The sequence below is a fragment of the Falco rusticolus genome, chromosome 1, assembly GCF_015220075.1.
Source record: "Falco rusticolus isolate bFalRus1 chromosome 1, bFalRus1.pri, whole genome shotgun sequence".
NCBI lineage: Eukaryota > Metazoa > Chordata > Aves > Falconiformes > Falconidae > Falco > Falco rusticolus.
In genome coordinates this window covers 4,415,510-4,436,073 of record NC_051187.1, presented here as the reverse complement: position 1 = coordinate 4,436,073, position 20,564 = coordinate 4,415,510, and the positions used below count along the sequence as shown (strand labels likewise).

Genomic DNA, 20,564 nt, shown 5'->3' with positions numbered 1-20,564 from the left:
ATATTTATTTATTTTTTTAAATAAGGGAAGTTCCTTGAGCAATACACTCTAAGATCCTTTTCATTACCAAAGTGTGTTCCTTTCTTCCTCAAAAAGACTCTTGCCAGTTAAGATACCCTTCTAGGACAGGACTATGTGGTGTATGTTCATGTCAGTTGAACGACCAGCAAAAACCAGTAAGCTGCTCTCAACACCGCAGCAGCCTATAGCAACAACAAAGGAGGAGGCTGCTAACATTTTTCTATTCAAGCCTGTTCAGGGAAAGGAGAGATCTAAATTTAAAGAGGAAACAGGGAAGAAAATGTGATCACACCTGTTAATCAAGATCCTTCAAGAAAATATTTGTTCATCCCTTTTTACTCCAAAAGGAGCTACCAAAGCATTTTTTGCTCATTTATGAAGTTAACTTTTTGTCGGGTAGATTTCTATTCAAATATGAATGGCTTCACAAATAAGAAAAATTGTTTGTACTGCCGGTATCAGATATGCACAATCCATTCCCTACCATTTCAGCTCACTTACTAAACTGACATCAGGTTTAAAAATACAGGAGAGAATGATGCAATCACTGTGACTCCTTTCCATCTACACCTGCTTTCCAATTTATTTCCAGAAGTGAAGAGAAAGTGCTACTATCTCTCCACCATATGTAATCAGAGTCCCACTAAAACAAGTCTGTATTAAATTCTGAATTTTTCACGAAGACATAAAGAGCTATCTCTACTCTGTAATTAAAATTACAAAATCACTTCCAGTCACTGAGCAATGTTAAATTTCTTTATACAAGTGCAGTCCTTTTATTTAAAAAACTCTGCTGTTTCCAAACAATTATTATAGAAAAAAGACCTGAGGTTTGCATGATATCCACTGCACCAGTGAATGTAGGGTATTCCAGAGACACAATCACGCAAGTCCTTGGCCACCAGCTCCACCAGCTGACACTCTCATTTGCCATCTATTCTGTTCTATGCTTGTTTAAATAATTGCACTCACTCCCATAAAACAGGATACCTACCAATTACACCACTACAGCTTAAACATTCTGGCAAAAAAAACCCCAACATCAACCTGGGAAAATCTGCAAAGTGAAAATATGAAGATGAACATGACTCCAGAAACACTGCAGCTTAATACTGGAGCAAAAGCAAAATTAAGAAAGAAAATAAAGTTATTACCAGGCCCTACAACAGTTTGAATTATCAATTGATTTGAACGTTACTACCATTACTGAGTAGAGGCCATCAGGATACTTTCTGCTCACCTTCTTTTAAAGTCCACTTGATTGCTCCTGTCCTCTTGCTGACGGCATGCAAACTTCCATCAAGGGTTGAAACAAACAACAGTGTTTCTGGCACAGTTACTGAGCTGGTGTTCTGGAAAAGAAAAATCCATACATTGAAGGTAATTATTTACTACAGAGTTTACTTGTAAGTCCCATATAGTACATTGTCTGGAACATCACTTCTTTTTAATCACACAAGTGGACGACTTTCTTGGCCCTTTGAATTAAAGTGATTCCCCACCCCCACCCCCCCACCCTAACATTATGGAACAGTTTCTTGTGCTAAGTTCCCCTAGAGATAAATAGAGATAAACTGCTTTAACTCAACGTCCACTTTCAATTTAATATCAATGTCTTCCTGTACTAGAGTTGGGAGAAATCCGAGACAGAGACAGGAAAGGACTAATACAAAGACTATGTGATAAGTCAGCTAGAGCAAGGGACTTCAAAGCAGCTCAGAGAACCTAAGTGTTAATGTCAAAAACATGCTATTACCAAGTAAATAGAACATAACATTTGCCAGGGTTTAGTTCCCTAAAGATCAAAAGACTTTGACTGGATAGAGTATGGATAAATAAAACTGAAAGGTGATCAATATTCTACGAGGGTGACTGCAGCTGAGAGACAGGATGGAGCTGCAAGCATGTAAATTCTCTGAGCAAGAGCAAAATATTTAGGATAGATGCAGCTTAAAGGGTGGGTAAGATCCATACTGTTAAACCACTTAATTGGATTTTTATACCTTACGTCTCCCAATACCGTATTTCTGCAGTAGGTAGTAAATAACGCTGTGTAAGGAAGTCCGTATATATTAACACATCCACAGACATTTCCTAGAAAGCAGTTAGCTGCAGGATTCAAACCTCAATTTGACATTCTAATCATTCTGCCCCCGGGGACACATCACTTCGTATTTACACGTATGGGTACAGAGCTGTTTGGTGCCTGGTGTCACTCCTACAGCACAAGCAACTTTTGAGATTGGGTATCACAGAGCATGCAATTTCATTAAAAGGGCGTCATATAACCATCAAGGACTCAGAATTATGTAGCTGTTACCGGAACAGTGAGGCTAAGTCCAAGGTGCTTCACAGCACAAAGCAGAAACATGTTCATTTAACGTCTGCTCTTCTCATCCTGGCTAAGGATGATCCCATACACCCCAAGACCGACCCATTTCCATTTATCAAGTCTCAAGTTACCGCTCAAGTAACTGGTAATTCATAGACTGTATCTGCACTGCTCACCTGCGTGCCACCTGCCATGTTTAGCAAGTTTCACAGTTAATAACTCTTAACCTACCATGGTTCATGAAATGGAAGTGTATGAATTTTACATTATTAATAATGTCTTAAATGATTTAAACTGTAAAAAACAATTATCAGTCATGTTAGAATTACTGCGAAGCAAAATACACCACTGCCAAATTAAAATGCATGGATATAGGGGTAAACTTCTTTGGAAAACTATACATTTGTAGTACCACTCAAAGCATTAGACTTTCAGGTAAAGCATAAAGTTAAAAGGATAATATAATAAAGTAATAACTAGCCAACTTTCAGGTCGCACCTACAAACATTATGCGCTTCTTTCTAGTCGTAACAAAAACAGCTGCAGCAGACAATTGTAAAACACACAGTACAGAAAAAATGAAAGTACAAATCAACAATACACAAACAATAGATCAGAGGTAACTGCTGGAAGTGCAGAAAAAAAGGAGATTTATTGCAACCCATAAATATAATTTTCATTATCTGAAGTAGTCAAATTATCAGGCTGCAAACATATCTGCCCTTAAATAAAACATTTACAGCTGCATCTGGAATGAAGCTTTGCAATGTTCATTCAAACAGGGACACCGAATACCAGCTCCTCTCATGCTTGCCTATAGAATATGCAGCTCAAGATGTTACTAATCAGAAATGAACTTAAGAGTATCTTTCTAGCCTAATGACCTGACTTTTATGTAAGAGCAAAGAGAAGCTGTACTGCAAAGTTACAAGTTCTCATTCTTTTGTATTATAACTTTTGATAAAGCAAACTACCGTAGCCACTGCATCAAAGTAATTCATGAAAATGTTGCCCTTTAGGTCTTTTGGTACATGAACTCCCAAAACAACTTAGGATGGTGTAGTTGATTTATAATCATCTTGTCTAGTCTTCCCGTCTTCTTAAATCAGCATTTAACAAGCCAGACCCACTGATTCTGCAACAAGCGGGGGAACTGATAACCCACAGTCCATCATCACATCCATCTGGAGCTAAAAGCCATCTGACCGTGAGGTCAGTCTGCCTCCCCAAGAAGATTTACTGTTTAAATCCATCACTATCTAGCTGCCTGCATAGAACTACCCTTGAACAAAAACAAGAAGGGAAGCTTGGGGTTGCATTGTACATATCTTTATAGCTGCTTTTATGCAAAAGATAAGGCTTCTTTGCAAACAAAGCACTGCTTCCCACAGAACATCATAATAATCTAAGAATTAGAGTAACTGATCTTCCTAACACTAATGAGCGAGTGAGGCACGAACTGAGCAGTGTCAACGCTCCTCACTTCTAACATGCTGTCTTGCATCAGACTGACAGATTCCCTCAGCCTTATCACTGGTGTGAGGCAATGACTGACAGCGGTGTGAATGCAGAGCTATAATATGAATATTTCATGAGTGGGCTGTGATGAGGCCCCAAAAAGATACCCAATTCAAGGAATACCAGGAGTGTGAAAAAAGCTGCACTTAAACAGGTTTCCTTCCCTTTGCAGGACAAACAACTTTCGAGCTCAGAAAATTTAGAAGACTTGCAGACTATACTGATCTCATCGTGCATAAACTATTTAAGCATGAGGAGACATTTCAGTTCAATAGGGTACCAGCAGTAGGAACAACTATTAGGAAATCCTCCATATCTTAGAACATTTACTTCATGGAGTTACTTCTTTGGGTGACTCCAGTAATATATACTGCTCATGATTTTATTTTCAGTCTTTCCAAATTCCATTTACAGCACTACTGCTGCAGTGGAGCCCAACTGTAACTTCTCTGGCTCTCAGAATCTGTCATTCATAAATTAATGACATTAAATTTCACCAGAGTCATCCTAGCTCTCTGGTTTGCTCTAATGTTCAACAAACAATTGGGATTAACAGAAGAAGGAATTGTCTATTTGTTGTTCTTTACCATGGAACCAAAGTCACCTCTCCCCCACACAGGTAACGGTGGGGTAACACCCCAACACGTGGCATGGCACAAAATGCCAGCTCACTTCCCAAACTCATTTTGTACAGGGGTTAGATCTTGAGACATAACTGACAGCAGTCATCCTCAAAAACATGTATGTAAGTATAGCCACATACTACCCCACTGACGCTCATCCAGCCATTATTAATCATTCTGTTTTCAAGTTGTTAAGAAAGGGAAAACACTTCAAAATTTACTGGAAACAATGTTTTGATGAAAACCAGAAGTAATGGATGGTGGTCAATATTACTTCCAAATTAGCTTTTGTGCAGTAACACTTTACACTCTTATATTAATTTTCATTTGAAGATCTCAACACATTTTACCCAAAAAAAAACCCCAAAACACGCAAACAATTCTGGTTAACAGTGATTTGTGATAGGTAAGGATGTTGAAAAGTCTTTTAAACTAATATATAGTTAATGCACAAATATACATATTTTTTCCCAGGCTTTTCTTTTAGATAACACATAACAGTTATTTGATTTCTTTAAATATTACCTGAGAAGCTTTGTAATAAATGAAATAACTTTAAAGCCTCAGTTGCGTAAAGCTGTCAGTGGGGCTCTGGGCTTACAAAGTAGAAACATAACAAAACACATGAACCAAAGACACTGAATTAATAGTACAGCTCTTAATTTCAACTAATTGCACAAACAAACCGTGCCTGCCAGGTTAACCTTATGTAATTAACCACTGCTCTCAACTGCCAGATGTTGCTCAACACCAGGCAGCTGTTTAAAGTGCATACTACATATCCGTGCAAGTTCAAAGAAATCACAATGAACTACAACATTTGAACAACTTCTTATAAACTCTTATTTATTAGTTAAATTAATTTTAATTTAAATCTAATTTGATTGGTTTTTTACTCAAACTTCTGACAAGCACATTTCAGCTTTCTCATATCAAATGTGTATCTTCACTGCAGATGTATCTTCACTTCACTCACAAAAAATCCCTATCCCAGAGAATTTAAGTCTTCTTTGATCAGATTTGTAGATCAGGCAGAAAATATTTTTAGGCAGTATTTTAATACAACCATGTATATGGTATAAATCCTGTACATTATACACCACAGGGTACACAAAAAATACCTGTTTCTTCATAAAAATCTATCTACCCTAAACCCACTCCACGAACAAAAGCACTTAAATTAAAAGACTGGAATGACTGTTTGCTCTTCTATCAAAAAAGATACACCAAAAACATCCATTACTCAAGCTGATCATTTTAGTTAATGAATACAGTGAAGCTGCACCTAGAGTGAAACACAGTAAGTCGAGCAAGAACATACAACTGTTAAAGGCAGGAAGTGAAAATTACTGAAGTTCCTTTAGATCACAGGTGGGAATTCAACACCCTGAATATAATGACTACTGTTGAAGTTTAGTTGCAAATAAAATTCAACATACAGCAAATCTACCACATCTTCTATGTATACAGACTAAAATTGTTTTTCTAGGCTAGATCTTACTCTCTGTGCAAGTTTTTATCTTTTATCTTATCTTACAGAATCAGTATATTCTCCAGAAAGCTCTCTTCCTGTCTTCTTATTGAGAAGAGTATAAAAGCTTGTACCATTTTCACAAAAAAATGTGCCTGTAAGATAACCACCATGATTATGGTCAGGCATCAGATATCAGTAACATGTAGTACATGGAACACTACTTGCAGATCTGTAGATTTAGTATTTTCATATTTAGCATTTGAATGTCTATCTGTTGTGGCATCAAGGCTATAGAAATTACAGAATTAAATGTTTGTTCTGGAACTCTCATCAAAACATCATTAACCAAGGTGGTCTTCCAGATGACTGACATTTTAGAAGGTTGCTAGTACTTGGGACCAAACAGAAAGTGCTAACGTGCAAAGAGTTCCTCTGCACATCCTGCAGTCACAGGAGTACGAGCGCTTTTCCATACATGCACCCTCCAGATCATTTAGAAGCCAAATGATAAGGAAAGAAAACCATAGCTGAAGCAGGTATTCACACAAGCTTGTGTAGAAAACCAGATGAACACCTGAATGTTGCCCACAGGCAGAATGACTAGAAACTTCTCAGATACGACTAAGATCAAGAAATCACTATAGCTTCTTTTAAGCTTTTCATAGTAGTTCAAGTTCCCCTGTGGTGTGGGGGGGGGAAGGCGCCACTCCCATCTACCATTCTTAGGGTGCCCGACTGCTAATAATCTCTAACAGCCTAAGATTAGGGTTTAAACAGAAAATAGCATTTTTAAGCTACAATAGAAATATACTGTCCAATAGAAACAGCATTTCATAAACAGAAATAGAAACACATTTCATAAATACTAATTAATGCTTGCAGAAGAATCTTCCCTCAGTCCAAATCTACCACATCTTTAAAACGTTTTAGAAATCAAAGTAATAAAATGACTCAAAGCAATTCTGAAGGGCCCACAGAGTCAAACGAAGGTCAGGGGAAGCTGTAGGACAAGTTCTGGTGTGTTCGTATACGGCTATGGTACAGTTCAATGTCAAAGACAGTACCTTCTTCATTCACAGCAACATTTCACATCGTTTTAAGGATTAGCAGAGCAATGCCCTACTTTGTTTTGTTGTGTTAGAAGAAAACAGTCTCCACAGAAATAATCCCTTCCATTAATTTATCTGCTTAAAACCAGTACTTTTGAAATGCAGGTCACCAAGTATGCACAAATCCCACTGAAGTCAGTAGAAGCAGCAGATAAAAAGAAAACCAGGCCACTCAGTTCCTTGAGGTTATCGTTCTGTAACCTAGAAATATGTTTTGCTGTGGCAGTGATACCACAGGAGGTTCTTCGAGTATGAATAAGTAACAGGAAAACATTTCAGAGTGACCTGGATGTGTGATGGTGTGTGCTGACTCTGAGCAGTGTTACCCATTCCATAGAAATAATTGAAAGCTCGGTAGTAAACAAATCACAGTGCCAAGTGTCACCTGACAATAATTTTCTCTTTTCTGAGTCTTAAGTTGGAATACATATGCACCAAACTTAATTTGTAAGGTTTGATGGATGACAAAGGATGGATGGTTTGCTAACTAGAATTTACATCCTCATAATTTCTTTGGTAACACCTGGCTTTCTGAACAAAAAAGTTGACAAGATATATAATCACTCAAGCTGGAGAGAAAAAAATAAATCTATATTCCTCACTGGATAATTAGTTTAATATACATCAAGCTGTACACCTGCATTTTAGTAAAAAAGTATTTAAAAATAACTTTGGCATTAACAGCACCAGACACTTTCCTCAAAATAAGAAAAGGTCTATACCATAATTAGGCTACTGAAACCACAATCAGTAAACCAATACAGATGCAAAGCAAAATATTTTTAGACATCAGCACACGCTGCAAGCACTTGGCATATTCATCACAGTCTATGGTTTTGACAGCTATTCTCTAGCTTCATTGCCAGGCCAGATGCTAAAACTGACTATGCATAATAAAACCATTCCATGAAGAAACTCTTTGTAAAATTCAGTAAGTTACTGGACAGGGAGGAGGAAGTTTTTCAGTATAGCTGATAACAAAGTTAATACATGAAAGAGAGCTAAAAAAAAAATTAAGTTCTATCTTCTTTAGAAAGTGAAATCAAACCTACAGATCTTTTAATCTTAAACTAAATTCCAACATGTCTTCTTTAGCTACTTCTCATCAACACTGTAACTCAGTTCCAGCGACTTTTCATTCATATGCCCGTACGAACTGCAAGAGGAAAAACTGAAAACTACAGGAGGTCCACTCCAGCCACCCTCTGACTTGACTGGACTGCGAGTGGTGCTCCACATCACAACGTCCCAGCTAGGTTTTCAGACTTGATTCTCTCTGTAAAGCCAAAACTTATTTCAATATTCACAGGAACACCAGCAACCAAAATAAGCAAGACACAGTTATAAACACATGAATTTACACTCCAGGACAAAGCTGTCCATTAATTTTAGTTGTGCAAGACAAGTCTGCAGTCCCCAAACCCTAATATATTGGGGTTTTGAGTGAACAAGGAGATCTGCAACTCAAAACACATAAATGTTAGTTAACATCATGATTGAAGATGCCCTCTTTAAAACCTTCTGCTGTCTCACAGAGGTTTTCATGCGAATCAGTTAAGTGGCCAAACACCTCCAGCTGAGATAACAAGACATCTGGCTAAGGCCGGGGTTTTCCCATGCCAGGTGCAGCTCACACACACCATGTACCAGAGCACTGAAACCCATCCCATAGGCTGCAGGAGAGAGCAGACCCATGTCCTAAATGCCAGTTTAATCCCCAAAAGGTTATTTTTGAGTAAACTGACTCCATGTTAAAAGAGAAACAAGCACAGTTTGGAACGTCCACGGCTCACAAAAAATGAGGTTTCTTTTTAAAACTAGTGAGCACTGTAAATCATTACTGTATAATATTTACAGTAACTGTTTATTTACAGCTTTATTGCTTTTCTCATTGCTGTATCTGAAATGTCACCCTTTTATAATGTGTTCCCATACATTGCCAGGGCAATTCCAAGAGCTAAAATAACAAGAGACAGCATTTCATCTTACAAAGACAGGAAAGGAAGCCCTTGTATGAACTTATAAACTGAAGGAAAACAGTATTAACGTTGTGATATAAAGTAACAAAGTGCATTTATCAAAGAAAGAAAAGGCAGAGCAGAGCAGTACCCTTAAAGAAATCTATATAAAACGCAATTTGCAAATCTTCAGGCAATGTCATGTTTTTCTTGTTACCTCAATACCAAGAATTGTACGCCAGCCTTTTTCATGGGAATTTATTACTCAAGTGACATTAATAGTACTAAATAAGCTTTTCCAGTTAAATGGGTTAATCACAGGTGAGATGACTGGGACTGAGTTCACAGAAATTAAAACTAGTTCTGAAAAGGGAGTGAAGTACGGAATAGATTTCAACTTGGAAGTCACGGTGAGGACTACAGCTGGCAGAGCAAGAAGACTAGGGTAAGCGCCAAGAAAAGAAACAGAAATGGAGAATGCGAGATCAGACACTGATCTGAGGTAAGATGGCAGGGCAGGGAGACCAGGAGAGAGAAATCTAGAGAAAAAAGGGGGCGAATTCTACCTGGGCCTGAGTCTAGGTTTTTGTGTGACTATGCAAGTAAAATTACACAAAATTTAGTAATAATCTATTAGTACTACTATTTTTAAAACTTCATGAGTTGCAAAACAGTTTTCCCTACAAAATCTGAACCCCAAAGCTGTCAGGACCCCATGGAGATTTCAGTCCAACCTTATAGTCCAGACTAAGACAAAGACATGAGCACACTACCATGCTTACAGCCTGCATTTAATTCTTTCCAGTTTTCCAATGAAGTAACAACAGCAGGTATGTTACACAGCTTCATTACTAAAAGTGTTTACTTTTGAAGAAGGGGAGTGGAGCTATTATATCCAGGTGAAAAATGAAGTCTTCAGCTTTGCTTAACCTGAACTATACCCCCATATATTACAGCAGCATTTTCAGGTAACAATGAACAATCCATCCGAGAACGTAACTTAAAACTTTCCTCTTCTACGCTTCAGTATAATGGAAACAGCGAATGCCAGCTGGCCTTTTCATTGCCTCCTGATCCTGAGAATTTACAGAGCAGCACCTTTCAGAACTGAATTTTTGAAGACTTAGTTTTCCATCTCTACAGATGCAGTACACGGCACCCATTTTAAAGTACACTTTAAAATTATTACCTCTGTGAAAACAATCTGCTCAGCATGCCATCTGCTTTGCACCAGTTTCACCGTTCCCTGTGCTTTTACTGCTCCACGCAGTACCTTACAACCAACCTGGTTATTTCTGAAGAGGTTCTGTAGAGCAGTGACTTGTGCACTTTGTCTTTCACCTTTGAATTTAGGACTGTAGTCTCTTTTGGATACCAACCAACCATATGTACACAGTGCACGCTGCTATCTTTGCTCTGGAAACAGGATGATCCAAATGCTGCAGTATCTCGGTATGTAGCTGGTCATTTGTATTTGGTTGTCAACACACATACAGTGTTGGGGTCTTTTTCAGGAAGAAAACAAGCCCCCTCAGTTGTGGGGGGCCAGAGCATAGATTTTCTAGCACATGTCACTAGTTTCTCCATCCACCTACATAGTTTCAACTTCCAAGTTTCCCTGTGCTGCTTCCACCCACCACTTTACGGGAAATTCATGGTATTTTTATGTTTCAAGCATTAATAAATGCACTCTACGTTCAGGTAGGGCGTTAGGTGCGGCGCAGAGACAGGTCCACGGCCTCTGGGCAGGGTTCGGCCGCCGCAGCCCCCCGCCCCACGCAGGGCATCAACGGCAGCGCAGGGGGCAAGGGGCTCCGCCACACTGCCCGCTCCTGGCGCTGCCCCCGCAGGAGCCCCGGCGCCGCTCTCCGCCGCCGGGGGGCCTGGCCTGCGCGGGGCAAGGCCTCCCCCGGACCCCTCCGGCTCTGCCGCCCCCGCAGCACGCCGAGCCGCGCCCACCCCGCCCCGCTGCGGCCGGGGGACTCTGCCACCGGCCCCCGCCCTGCCCACCGGTCCCCCGCGGGACGAGCCCCCGCCCCAGGCCAAGCGGGCAGGCTCGGCCCGCGCCTCGCTTACCCCGGGCCTCGGCGACAGCAGCGACAGCAGCAGCAGCGCGCCCAGGCTGAGGCGGCGGCGCAGCGGCTCCATAGCTGCCCCCCGCGGGGACCCGGGGGCGCCCGGCCGGCTCCCCCCGCCCGCTGCTGCCGCCCGCGGCGTGTCCGGCGCTCCCGCGCGGCGCGGGGCGGGGCCGCCCGGCCCGGGCCACCGACGTCACAGAGGGCCGGGCCGGCCGCGCGCAGGTACTGCGGGGCCGCCCCCCGCCGCGGGCAGGGCCGGGGGCCGTGCGGGACCGGGGGCCGTGCGGGACCGGGGGCCGTGCGGGACCGGGGGCCGTGCGGGACCGGGGGCCGTGCGGCACCGGGGGCCGTGCGGCACCGGGGGCCGTGCGGCACCGGGGGCAGCGCTGCCCCGGGGCTTCGCGCCGCTGCCGCAGCCTCCCCGTTTGCGCTGAGCCCCGACGAAAGCGGCCTGCCCGGGGGGCTCGGGCAAGGGCAGTGTTTTAAACGGCGGGGAGCAACGCTAGCCAGCTGCTGCTGCTGCTTATTCGTAAAAAAAAACCCTTACGGGTAAATTCAGGCTGAAGCAACAGGCTCCCTCCTCCAGCAGTACCCTGCCCGCTACAATTTCCCTATTGATTTTTTGCTTTCGAAGCAGATCAGGCCAAATTTATTTGGCGTAGCTCCTGTTTTGACAAAGTTACTGTTGACCCTGGTGTGCCTTGCAAGGCCTTAAATAAACGTGAAAACAAAGAAGGTGCCACTGAACCAAAACCCAGGTCCAAGCTCCTCTGAACAGGTAAAAATAAACACAAAAAATATGGAATCAAATGGAAGAAGCTTTAAAAAGAAGAAAGTAAATTTACACTGCTTGGCAAAGGCCTGGCTTTCAGATACCTATTTATAGAACACAAAGCCACTTTGTCCTTGCTACATATTGTTTGCTTTTTAATACCGATACCATTAAGGGAGCCGCAGAGCACACAGAGTACTAAGTGTGCAATATGCACGTAACAAATCAGCCCTGGCAGCTCCCCTTTGAATAAGCGTGCCTTTGATTACATGGGCAGGAGACACAGTTATGAGCTAACCTGCCAATCTGCATAGATAAAACCATGCTGGAGCTAGAACCACCACTGTGATTCAGTTCCCTGGTACTAACAGACGGCTTGCTTTAAGGTGGTCTTGGATTCTAAGCATCCCCTGTTTGAGAACCAGCAGACCACCTAACGTGCTGCTTTGTGAGTGCTGTGGCAGCAGCACACACGAGGAACACGTCCAGACCTCTGCCACGCATGCAGAAAGCCCTCGAAACCCTACAGGACGACGGTTAAGACGGGTGGTTGTAAAAAGCAGCCACAGTGTTGTGCAAGAGCATGGGCCTCCCCTGGGAAGGCAGCTGGGTTAAGCACGCAGCACTGTCCCGCCATTGAGTTTGGACGCTGGCAGGTGAGCTGCTAGGGACCGCTACCTCCTCACACACCATTTTATTAGCTTTAAGGTGAATTTCATGCCATGCTATGTTATGGAGTTTCCCAGTTGCACACACACTGCGTATGCCCCTACCAAATCATAGCCGTTTAACAGAAATGCTTCCCAGTGGCCTCGCAGGAGGCAGGAAAACTGCCGAATGCAGGTGCTGAGGCAGTGGGAAGGCCCCCGCTGCCCTGGCACCTCTCCTCAGGAGCTGAGGAACTACCTCAACGTCCGAGAGAGGTGAGCCCCTATGTTTTTAACGTTAAGCACCGTTTCTTAACAGCAGCAAAGTGCTAGAACAAACAACTACAGAAGAGTACAACTGCTTCTGGGAAGGCGACTAGAACCACTGCAGGCGCCGGGGGAGGGCAGGCTCGGCCTGGGCCTTACCTCCTTCGGCCCGGCGCCAGCGCGGCGCTCCCGCCTCAGCCGCGCTCCCGCCTCAGCCGCGCTGCGCGCGCACCAACCACCCCGCGCGCGCGCACCCGGACCAGCACGTGCCCCGGGGCTTGTATCCTATTGGGCGAAACGAGGGGCGGGGCGCCACCGGCGATATAAAGCAGAGCGGGGCGGGGGCTCGGCCTTTCCGACGGCGCGGCGGGCGGAGGTGAGCGTTGGTGGCGTGACGGGCGGGCGGGTGGGCAGGCAGGCCGGGCCGCGGTGATGTCTCGTGACACGTGTTAGACTGCTGACATGCATGAAGCAAACCTACTACTGAGCGCCCAGGCTGCCGACACCCGGCGGGGCGGCCGCGATACACTACGTCTGTAACCTCCCGTTTTCCCTCCGTGTCTTGCAGGGCCCGCGCGGCGAGCGGCGGCGAGCGGTCTCGGTGAATAAAGCTGTGTGCACCCTGTGAATGTGTCCGGCTGGTTGTTGCGCGCGTCCGCGCCCGTTCCCCGCACTGCCTTTGACCCGGCGGGGTGCCCTCCCCGCGGCGCCGCCGGCCAAGCTGCAGTGCCAGAGCGAAGCGCTTGTTCATAACTGGGGCTGCTCGGCCCGACCCGGGTGGCGCTTTTAAAAGCAAGTGACAGACGGCCTGGGCCTGCCCGCACGAAATGGCGGCCTGAGGCGGGGCCCCAAGGCAGCTCCTGCGCCGTGGAGCTTCAAAGCCTGATGCCGCCGGGGGTGGTCGAGGGTTGGTTTGCAAAGGGGACGCTGGTGGCTGAAGTGCCACGGCTCCGCCGGGTGTTGCAGGAGGGATGCAAGCGGGTGAGGGTGAGCCAGCAGAGAGCACCCAGTGCTGGGGGGGCCTTTGCGCAGCGAAGCCGCTTGAAACCAAAGCGGGGATCCGAGCCCGATAAGGGCTGCAGCAGGGTGGCTGGCAGGGCCTGCGCCCCTGCCCTCAGCAGCTGCACTGGTGCTGTCCTGCAGGCAGAGGCACACAGGGTTTTCTTTAGAGAAGCTGCACCTCTACACAGGCCCAGGACAGACCTGGATGTACAAGACTAGTACCCAAGTCTAGCAAAACCATAAAGGAAGACGCTTAAGCTGAGAGGCTTTTGCCATTAAACCTATAGAACATAGTGTGTGCCCTTACTGCAGTGTGAGCCCTGGTAGTAATTCAAAGGTTTTCACAGTGGTAAAATGGGAAAAATAACATTGTTTTTAAAGCATGTTCCTCACATTAATATTGACTGCTGCAGTGAACTTTGGTTTCCCTACAGTAAAATTGCCCTTTCAGAGTTAGAAGAGTCTCTGTACTGGTGAACCCTAAAATCGCCACATGCCATAACTGCCAAGTACAACTCCAGGCATATAAAAAAAAATCTGAAAAACAAATGGCATGCTATGTCATCTTGGCAAGCTGCCTTTCTAATAAAGTTACCGAAACAACTTGCAGAAAATAGTGGCTAAGCACTCTGCAGAAATAAAATTTAACTGAGTAATCATTTGACATGGGATAAATTTATTTAACAAAACAAAGCAAGCAGATTGTAGTTACCCACAGTTTGAAGTGCAATATGACAATCTTGTGTAATAAGTCTAAATCTGTTTACACATTAGTGCATCTAGTCCTTTGACTTTTAGTTATTGCACATAGAAATTAAATCCTATAAAAGACCTGCGTACAAGACATGCAGACTTCATGAAAGGCAAATAATGCCTATGTAATCGGCAAACCCCAGAATATACACAGCCTGGAATGGTCAAGGAGGAGTTCAGGTAACAAATATAACCTACTAAGATTTCAATTAAAGGTAACCAAAATAGGTGTTCAAATATAGAATTAATTTTAAATATATTAAATGCTAGTTTTCTTTTTATGTTTCAGGCAAGGTGCTGTTTAAAAAACCTTCAATATAGTAGCTTCATTTAGAGATGGTAAATCATCAAGTTACACATGGAAATTTTGACTTGCATCAAATGTGACAACACAATGTACAAAAGAGTTCTTAAAAATTACTTCTAAAAAAAAGCAAATCATGTTATAAAAGGAGAGCCAAAACTCACCTTTGTAAACTAAAACATTTTCTGACATCCATGAACAGTTGGCAACACTGAGTATCAGAAAAATATTACATGTGTTAAATAGTGGATATGTAGTGTTCAAATATTGAATTTACTGCATACGTTTAGTCTTAAATCATTATACCAGATAGAAGTAAAAGGCAGTTCCCCCTCCCCCCTTGGATTTGGCCATTAATTAGCAGAAAGTCTTTAATCACAATCGGCTTGGATAACTGCAGTGCTTGGATTCCTATTCCACTAAGTCCAAAAAACCAGTGCATGGGCACCAAAATCTGTTGGTCACGGCTGTTTCCACTATCAAAGTCATCTGATGCCCGGAGCAGCACAGCTGTGACCTGAGAATTTGGTCCCATGCTTTGCGTGTAAACACAGTGCAATGGAAAAGACAGCAACAAACTCTCCTAGAAGAAAAACTCGGTGTTTCGTTGTAGCAAGAGGCTCTATACACAGTAGGGTAACTAAGTACTTCTGGTAATGTGCAGTATTGACATTTTGTGTGTGCTCATGTCTTTTATAAACATTCAGAATTAATCATGAACCAAGGTGATTGTACCTCACTATAAGGCGGCTTGCTAATGTTTGGTCTCATGGCTTTACTCATTTACAAAAAATCTGACAATCCCACCTTCACTGATAGTTGTGTGTGTTTTATGGCTACTTGCTTCCCCAGAAAAAAGCACAAGGTTCTGTATGAAAAAAAAGTAATATGTCTATACCACATTGAATCACAATATTACCTATACATCCAATTTACATTCTTTTATCCTGAAATCATTTCATATTTCGATTGCTTGACACAAGCTATTGACTGCAGAAGTGAAAGAACATAAAACAGTTCATTCTACACCTCCAACTGCCTGAGAAAGAAAAATACTCTTCCAGTTTTATAAATTCATTCCTTATTTAGGATTTTTTCCATTTGGCACACAGTTCCTTTGCTGCCAAACAACCTTTCAATGCTTTAATGCACATTAACTTAGCATGAAAACATAAGCTGAACAAAAGGTGTGTCAACAAGCTCCTTGATCTATTACAGTTAGGTTCCTCCTCCCTCCCCCAAAGAACAGGTCATCTTAGCCTCTGAGTTAAAATCCTGATGGCAGCCAGTACAAAAATAAATCAACTGCTTAATGGAATGAAACTTCATGTAGCTGAAGTACACAGGAACAATAACCAGGCAAGTGAGCACAAAGGTATGGTTATAGGCAGTCCTTGGGGCGGGGGGGAATTGCATTGTGGCACAAGTTAAGGATGAGAACTACAGCACAGTTTATAAAACCATGAGAATAACTTTTATAATACTGTAAACTGCAAGTCTTCACATGTCATGGCTGATCAGGGGCCTCCGTGCTCAGATCTTTAGGAGGGCATGTAGAGGAGCGGGGATCCATGGCTGAGTGCATTAAAGGAATATAAACATCATCCATGTTTGGCATGACAAAGATTTTCTGTGAAAAAGATGCAATTAAGTTACATTTCCATATGCCACTTGAAACCTTAGTTTTCCGATTTGTTTAGTTAAAAAATGCAACAAGTTTGCAAATAAAAGGTTCTTGAGTTCAGCGTTGTTTGAGTTAATGCCGGTACTGAAGCCGTAACCCTGTCCATTAACTCGAGCCATTTAGTTGTAAACGTTACAGTTGTAAATGAAGCTCTCTGCACTTTCTGTTCAACTGAAATAGCACTACAGGAAATGTACCACTTTTCTTAACTATGCTGCTTTCTCAGCTCTTACCCACCTACTTTTCAAACTGCTTCTAATGAAATAAGCGGTTTTGGTTTCTGGTCGATGGTACAGGTTGAGATCCAGAATGAATCTGGGCCAGTAAACAGTTTCCCTGTCCTATAAGTAATTGTAAATTTGGAGGGTTTTTTTCCTGTTTTGCACTACAGTCAACGTGATTTTTTTTAAAATTGTTTTAAAGGAAATAGTAACGGGATGCCTTACTGCCTCATCTGTTCTAAATTTTAGACAGCAGTTTGGCCCTCTATCATCTAAGAACACCTAGGATCATGTTTTTATTTAAGTACTACAAATGGTACCTATTTCAAAGAAAGGGCATTTTTGGCTCTAAAATTATTCTGACAAGTGCTAAAACAGGTTTCCATCCATGTCTACACATGGTCTTGAGACCATCCCAGAAGTCAGTTTCAGCGGAATTCTTAACATCCTTTCCACTGAACAGGAGCAGTGGAGGATACCAACTAGTTTTGAATGACATAAGGGACATGCAAAAATTTAAAAGAAACACCCCGCTAATAGACAAAAACTATCATTAGTGACATGAAAATGTAAATGAAACACACCTGAAACTCCTGTTCTAGTTTCCTCTCTATCCAGTCAGTTACGTGAACCAGAGTCACTTCTCTCTCACCAAGTTTTGGCCGAGCTTTTAACTCCAGGTAGGGAGGTCTTCGAAAGCCATACCTTAGGAGAGTACACAGAACAGGTTTTATTATAATCACTCCTACAAAGCATATACTTACGTGGCTTAACTGTCAATTTTCTCTTAATAGCAGTTCCTACCTCATTTACAACTAGTCTGTACTGCACCTCTTGCAGAACCCATTTCAGCTACACTTTACCTTTTTTTCTCAGTTGCAATCCCTTGGGTAGCACACACCTGAAACATTGCCCAGTTCTGCACTAAGTTCCTCTTACCATATTCTGTCAGTAGGTGGAGGTGGAATGTTAATTACTAGTGTTCCTCTGCACTCTTGTACTTCAACTGTTAGCAGCAATGGAGTATTGGAGACCTCTTCAATTTTCTTCTTAATAAACTCAGTCTCTGTTGCTTTTTGAAAGTATTTTGACTTTGTGATTTTATCCACAATTCTCATGATCTTACTTGTCCGATGTCCTCCTACATACCTTTAGATAGAGAGCAGAAAAAGAGCACATCAAGGTAATTTTCTTAACCCTATTGTTTGTTAAGACACCCATGAATTTCCTATAAAGTCATTAGAGTATCTGATCTAAAAATTCTAAGCAGCACCTACACCAGGACCTGCACACAGTAGCCGTATTCTGTCAGCTGTGAGTGTCTGGCAGATATTCTGTCCAGTTTGAACACTCCTTCCCACATGGCACTGGAAACAGCACTTTTCAAAACTGCAAACACACTTACATCATTTATGCCAGCAAGCTGGCATGAGAAGTGACAACTTGTCTATTACCATTCCAACAAAACTGTCAAGACACTGATGCACCAAGACATACGCACACATGATCAGCATAGAAAGCCCAGCCATCATGTGTAATCTAGTTAACAGTGTATGCTGAACAAAGAGATTTTTATTTTAAGGTATTATTGCATTTACAACAAGTATAAAGACACTGAAAATGAAGGGGAAGAAAATTTTGGCAGTGGGCAGGAAGATAATCCAAAAAAGAAGCTGCTTTTCCTGGCGATTGTGTCAGATAGCATCCTAGCTTCCAAAACAGATGCTTTAAGGACTGAATATGTCTTTTCTCACCCCTATCCCATGTTGGAAATACACACTCTAACAGCATATTTGGTATTTTCCACACACCATATTATACCTAATTGTGGCTCTTAATGTTTTGTAGCAGAGAGCGCCTTGCTAAGGAAATTACATTTTCCCAATTAATAATTCCTTAAAAATTCTTTGTTCTCCTTCTTTGTTCTCTTGATAAAAGAGTTCTTGATATGATCTCTGTATTTTTAGAAGATATCAAATGCATCTCATAAAATAATTCCAACAATTCTTTACAGCTATTTACTCCTAAACCCTTTTGAAAACTCTAAGGAAACTCCTTGGAACATTTTGAGTATGTCATGGAGCCTTTTGGTATATTCACTGTAAAATCACTGAGATGCGTTCAGACATAGGAAACATTGTGATTGTCTGAGACATTCCAGGCTGACTCCAGCTTTCTCATTGCATGGCATAATTTCAATCAGATGCAGGAAGCAAAAATCAAAGCAGCAGCCAAAACAGGGAATGATGTGGCAAAACCAAAACAGGGAATGATGTGGCAAAACTCATGTCGGAAAATTTTCTTTGAAACTCCTGCACAGCATCAGAGGGCAGTATTGCATAGCCCAGACACTCAAAGCCCTTCAAGGAGGGAAAAAAAAAAAAAAAAAAAAAAAAAGAATAAAAGACAAAACAACCCAAACCCCAGAGCAAGACAGCCAGGCTTACATAACAGTTGTTTTCTTAAAGAAAAGAATACACTGGAAATCAGGGACCAGCAGGATCAGCACGGGTATAATGCTGCATGCAAACAGATTGTTTCAAGTTGACACACAAAATCCTGTTCTTGGCTCTGCTACCAGGCATGACCCACTGGGGAAGGTCCCTGTAGGTTCTCTGGCCCAAAGACTTGTTGCTCTCTGTAATTTAAGAGTGAAGAAGCTAGGTGTCAAAGAGAGCTCTGTACAGGTCACTGTGCAGGAGCACTGTATGGCGAACAACGCTCCCAGCATGGTGAAACACTCAGCACAGCAGCTTCCTTTCAATTTGTAGTACAAGGTTTGATTGCTGTTCTTTGCTCTAGAAATGCTTAATTGCTTGGATATACTCGCACTCTGACATCCTGCCTGGCAATGAGCATTGTAGGATGGGAACAAGGTATCAGTTATACTAAGTCTAGGAATGTGGCTGGGAGAAAAATACAAACAGCTCACCCTTCTGCTCCTGGAGTCACCTGCTTCTCTCCTGCCAGTTCAGGAGCATCATCCTCTTCTGAAGACCCTGCGCTGGAGGATTCCTCATCGCTGTCTGCAAGGCAATATGCCCTTGGTCTGAAACTGAAACAATGCGATTTCCAGGTCAAATGTAACATTCTTAAGTAGCTATTCATCACATACAGCTTTGGCTGACATTACATGTATTTCTACTGGGGACTTTGAAATGTCCCCTCCTCTTTTTTTATAAACTTATCTAAAACAGCAAAACCAAAATCACTCTGAAACCAGTCTGTCAGAACGAGCTTCAAAACAGAACATTTGTTTTCTTTGTTGGAATGTAATCCTGCATAAAAAGGATGGCAGGGGAATGGCTATTCTACATATTCAAATAAAACGTGGAGATCATTCAAAATACATTTGAAAGCATCTTTGTTGCTGCTTGTGGCTTTCCATGGAAGTTGAGCAGTATGTAGGCTGGACAGGGTTTTTTTGTTTGTTTTTAAAACTCTGACAAAGACATGCTTTTACATTGAAAGGTGAGAACATGTGATTCTGTCTTGTACTAAAAGCAAACACAGGACTCCAACTTAAAATGACATCGTCTACGAATTGAATCCCTGAATCCCTCTGAGATGTTAAATGAGGTACTAGCATATATATACACCTTATCTTCACGGCACTTTTAACCCAAATCAATAAATTCCATTTTGTCTACTCAACACACACAATTTCTACAACATAGACGTATCTCCAGCAATGGTAACACATGCAAAGCACAAGGGGATCGATCTTTGTCATCTGCTTCCAAAAGGAAATGCACAACGCTCGCACTGCCAGAGCAAAATTGTCTCAAACTAGCAGTTCAC

At 42.4% G+C, this 20,564-nt stretch overlaps 2 protein-coding genes, 1 long non-coding RNA gene and 2 other non-coding genes across 10 annotated transcripts in view; 3 read left to right on the top strand and 2 right to left on the bottom strand.

The window, feature by feature from the left end:
• Nucleotides 1-11,258, bottom strand: part of ERN1 (endoplasmic reticulum to nucleus signaling 1) — a 42,443-nt gene extending 31,185 nt beyond the window's left edge. For all 3 annotated transcript variants that reach the window (XR_005107027.1, XM_037405787.1, XM_037405797.1), the window contains exons 1-2: nucleotides 11,112-11,258; nucleotides 1,262-1,373 (exon numbers count right to left, since the gene is read on the bottom strand). Coding sequence is in view for 2 of the 3 variants with exons in the window: in XM_037405787.1 (XP_037261684.1) it covers nucleotides 1,262-1,373; nucleotides 11,112-11,183 (184 nt within the window). In the remaining variant the exon portion in view is untranslated. The remainder of the gene's footprint in view (nucleotides 1-1,261; nucleotides 1,374-11,111) is intronic.
• Nucleotides 11,259-12,958: 1,700 nt separating this feature from the next.
• LOC119156358 lies at nucleotides 12,959-13,610 on the top strand. The gene is made up of 2 exons (XR_005107086.1): nucleotides 12,959-13,175; nucleotides 13,368-13,610. It is a non-coding gene; the product is annotated as an uncharacterized LOC119156358 (long non-coding RNA).
• Nucleotides 13,226-13,288, top strand: LOC119142571. The gene has a single exon (XR_005102330.1). It is a non-coding gene; the product is annotated as a small nucleolar RNA SNORD104 (small nucleolar RNA).
• LOC119142584 lies at nucleotides 13,470-13,604 on the top strand. Its single transcript, XR_005102342.1, has one exon. It is a non-coding gene; the product is annotated as a small nucleolar RNA SNORA76 (small nucleolar RNA).
• Nucleotides 13,611-15,724: 2,114 nt separating the features above from the next.
• Nucleotides 15,725-20,564, bottom strand: part of TEX2 (testis expressed 2) — a 53,538-nt gene continuing 48,698 nt past the window's right edge. For 3 of the 4 annotated variants that reach the window (XM_037405757.1, XM_037405775.1, XM_037405766.1), the window contains 4 exons: nucleotides 19,696-19,818; nucleotides 17,703-17,912; nucleotides 17,348-17,468; nucleotides 16,309-16,488 (listed from right to left, as the gene is read on the bottom strand). In XM_037405757.1, coding sequence (XP_037261654.1) covers nucleotides 16,366-16,488; nucleotides 17,348-17,468; nucleotides 17,703-17,912; nucleotides 19,696-19,818 — 577 coding nt within the window. In that variant the 3' untranslated portion in view covers nucleotides 16,309-16,365. Of the gene's footprint in view, nucleotides 16,489-17,347; nucleotides 17,469-17,702; nucleotides 17,913-19,695; nucleotides 19,819-20,564 lie in introns of all 4 variants that reach the window. The other variant, XM_037405748.1, reaches the window with a different exon arrangement.